We start from the raw sequence: 4182 nt of genomic DNA, 5'->3' as shown, positions 1-4182 counted from the left end.
TTATGTTTTGTATTTTGAAACATGGAAGTTAATGATTCTGTAACAGAATTTATCACTATATTCTCTTATGTTTTATATCTCTTACTACCCTGAGCTTTATAAATATTCTCATATATAGCCTTCTAAACATTTCATCGGGTGTTTTGTTTCTTCTTAGGTTTTGTTTTTGGTTTTATCATTTATTCTTTTTTGAGAGACAGAGAGAGACAGAGTGTGAGCAGGGGAGAGGCAGAGAGAGAAGGAGACACAGAATCCGAAGCAGGATCCAGGCTCTGAGCTGTCAGCACAGAGACTGATGTGGGTATTGAACTCACAGACCACAAATCATGGCCTAAGCCAGTCAAACGCTTAACTGACTGGGGCACCCAGGATTTTTAGGATTTTTAATACATTTGAAATCAATGTTTTTATGGTGCAGTCTAATTCCATTTTTCTCATACAGAAAACCTACTATTCCAAGATCATTAATTGACTGCTCTGTGCTTTTCCAACAACCTACAGTACCAGCCCTAGTGTGAGGAGCATTCCAGAGCTCCGATTTCTTCCTCTGGTGTGACTCTTCACCTCTGGGCCAACACCACGCCTTCTTCATGACTGTTGCCTAATTATTAATAATGTTTAGAAGGCAAATATCCTCTTCCTGTTCTTCAAGGGTGTTTTTGACTTCTCTCAGATCTTAGTACTTTCATATAAATTTTAGTATCAGCTGTCAACCTACCAACCTACCAACCACCCACCCACAATCCATTTGAGATTCTGACTGAACTGCATTGGAGATCTAGGAATTCATAGATTTTTGACTAATTGGAATCTTCATAATCTTAGATCTTCCAATTCATCAACAGGGTCCATTGTTCCATTCAGTTTTCTTAAGGGTTCCTCATTAAGATTCTGTAATTTTCTTGGTGAAGACCTTGATTCCTACATACTTTATATTTGTAAGCTATTATAAATGTGATGGCCCCTTTAAATGTAATTTGCTATCAGTCTGTCGAAGTACAGAAATTCAATAGATTTTTATAAGTTTTGGACCAGAAAGCTTGCTAAACTCTCTTAATAATGTTTAATTTACCAGTAGTTTCCTGTGGATTTTCTATGTACACCATTACATCACTTCTCAATCCTTATATCTTTAATTTCTTCTTCTTGGCTCCGTGGGCTGGCGAGAATGTTCAGTGCCATGTTGAAGAGGAGCAGATAAAGCCATCACCCTTACCTCATTCTTCATCTTACAGAGAATCCTTCAGCATCTCACCTTGAAGTGTATACTGGCTGCAGATTATCAGCTTAAAGAAAATCTTTTATTCTTAGTTTATTAAGGGTTCTTCTCATAAGTAGACACTCAATTTTAAAAATGATTTTTTGGCAGCTATTGAAATAATCATATGACTTCTTCCCTTTAAACAGTTTGAGGAAATACATTATTGGATTGCTTTAATGTTAAACAAATTTCACATTCTGAAATAAAACCAACTTAATCATTTACCCGTTTTATACATTGCTGGATTTGGTTTGATAATATTTGCTTGTGAGTTTTACATCTAGATCCATGAGACTTGCCTGTTAAACTTGTTGTCAGGATAACTCTAGCTTTGTAAAATGAGGTGAGGAGGACTTTGTCTTTATTACCTAACATAGAAATCTATATCATATTGAAATCAATTTATTCTGTAATGTTTCATAGCACTTACTGGTAAATCTATCTTTGTCTAGAGATTTATTCATAGATTTTTTTCACTGCTGTCTTTATTTCTTTAAAAAATGTTATGTTTATTTATATTTCAGGGAGATAGAGAGACAGAGTGTGAGCAGGGAGGGGCAGAGAGAGAGAGAGAGAGAGGGAGACACAGATCAGAAGCAGGCTCCAGGATCCAAGCTGTCAGCACAGAGCCCGACATAGGGGTCGAACTCGTGAACTGTGAGATCATGACCTGAGCTGAAGTTGGAGGCTCAACCGACTGAACCACCCAGGCACCCCATTATTTCTTTAAAAAGTTTTCAAGTTTTCTACTTCTTGATTCAATATTGATAATTTCTTTTTAGAAATGTATCCATTTCATTGAAGTTTAAAAATATATTGAGATAAAGTTGTTTGTAATCTTACTTTTCATCTTTCTGTGTCTGAAGCTTTGGTAATTGTGTCCCTTCACTTATTTATAATCCAGTTTATGACTTCGCTTGTTTTCTTTGGTCATATTTTCACTAGCAGTTTATCTAAAGTTTACCTCTGTGGATCTTCTATATTTCATCATTAACATCTATCTCATCATATTTTTTAAAAATTTATTTTAGAAAGAGTGCACACACAAGCAGAGGAGAGGGGGAGAGGGAAAAGGACAGAGGATCTCAAGCAGGCTCCATGCTCATGCAGACCCTGACACAGGGCTCGAACTCACAATCTGTGAAATCATGACATGAGCCAAAATCAAGAGTCAGACACTCAACAGAATGAGCCACCCAAGCAACCATTTTTTTCCCTTCTACTTTGTTATTTTTATAACTTCTTAGAATGGATTTTCATTTTCAGTTTAAAAAAAACAGGATTTTCAAAGGTTCTGGATGCACAGTGTACCTTCTGCTACGTGATTCATCAATTACTATTTAATTCTAAATACTTCCTAATTTCAAGCTCCTCTTTGAACCATAGGTTAGATTTCAAACATTTCCATTTTTTCAAGTGTGTGTGTGTGTGTGTGTGTGTGTGATAGTCTCTACCTTAATCACACCATCGCCTTAGAAAGGGTCAACATTTTAAGAAAATCTAGACAAACTTTGTGGGCCATACACAGGGTCAGATGTCCTTGAAAAGAATGCTTGCCTTCAAACTTTCAAATACCGTTGCTCAAATTTTTGATATCTCTACTTCAGTTCTAGGACTGAGTCAGCCACATCCCTGGAAAAGGCGGTTGATTCATGAAGTTTCGAACCTGTTTTGTGATTCTGAATCTTTGCACTTGACAGTGTGCTCACCAGGGGCCAGAGTGGTCTCTGGGGCAAAGGGATAGTGCTGACCTTCTCTTTGCCTTTCTCATCTGAGGTCCTCCATGAAAATAGCCAATTACACAGAGGTAAGAGAGTTTGTTTTCCAAGGCTTCTCCAACTTCCAAGAACATCAACTCATACTCTTTGCCATATTTCTGACCCTGTACATCCTAACTCTGGCTGGCAATGTCATCATCGTGACTATTATTCGTGTTGACCACCACCTCCACACCCCCATGTACTTCTTTCTAAGTGTTCTCTCCACATCAGAGACTTGCTATTCCCTGGTCATTATCCCACGCATGCTTGCCAGCCTCGTGGGTCTGAGCCAGTCCATCTCCCTGGTGGGCTGTGGGACTCAGCTCTTTTTCTTCCTTGGCTTTGCCATCACCAACTGCCTCCTGCTGGCAGTAATGGGGTTTGATCGCTACGTGGCCATCTGCAACCCACTCCGCTACTCAGTCATCATGAATTGGAGGGTGTGCACCATCCTGGCATCGTTGGTCTGTGCCTCGGGGTTCTTGCTCTCTCTGGCTCAGGCTGTGGCCATTTTCAGACTGCCTTTTTGTAAATCACTGATTGAGCACTTCTTCTGTGATGTTCGACCTGTGTTGGATTTAGCCTGTGTTACTCCAATCATTAATGATATCTTGACCTTAATTATAAGCCTCTTGGCCATCACAGCCCCTGCCACCTTCCTCTTTGTCTCCTATGTCCTCATCATCTCCACCATCCTCAAGATTGCCTCAGCTGAGGGCCGGAAGAAGGCCTTCGCCACCTGCGCCTCTCACCTCACGGTGGTCATTGTCCACTACGGCTGTGCCTCCATTGCCTACTTCAAGCCCAAGTCAGAGAACACCAAGGATCAGGATCAGTTAATCTCAGTGACTTACACTGTGATAACGCCTTTACTGAACCCGGTTGTGTATAGTCTGAGAAACAAAGAAGTCCAGGATGCTCTGAGGAGAGTGGTGGGAAGGAAATCCCTTCCCTAAGAAGAAATCTCTCCCCAAATAGGCACACATGTCTTCCACACAGAAGCTAGTAGGTAATGTTATACAGCCAGGGTTTCAAGTGATTCATGAAATCTCATACATCAGAGCCAGGGCCAGAGCAAAAGTGAAGCTGGGGTCCAGCTCTAATAATTGATTCTCACTTCCTCAACCTCTTTGTTAACATAATAAAAACATAAGTCACTCT

The 4182-nt window shown here is 39.9% G+C and overlaps 1 protein-coding gene across 1 annotated transcript; it reads left to right on the top strand.

Moving 5' to 3' along the window:
• The first annotated feature begins 3044 nt into the window (after positions 1-3044).
• On the top strand, positions 3045-3977 carry LOC115287177 (olfactory receptor 10J1-like). The gene has a single exon (XM_029933426.1). It carries the CDS (start codon positions 3045-3047, stop codon positions 3975-3977), a length of 933 nt encoding a protein of 310 aa, XP_029789286.1.
• The last annotated feature ends 205 nt before the right edge of the window (positions 3978-4182 follow it).

The sequence above is a fragment of the Suricata suricatta genome, chromosome 3 (genome assembly GCF_006229205.1).
Source record: "Suricata suricatta isolate VVHF042 chromosome 3, meerkat_22Aug2017_6uvM2_HiC, whole genome shotgun sequence".
In the NCBI taxonomy this organism is placed as follows: domain Eukaryota; kingdom Metazoa; phylum Chordata; class Mammalia; order Carnivora; family Herpestidae; genus Suricata; species Suricata suricatta.
This window is presented reverse-complemented; position numbering and strand designations above follow the sequence as displayed.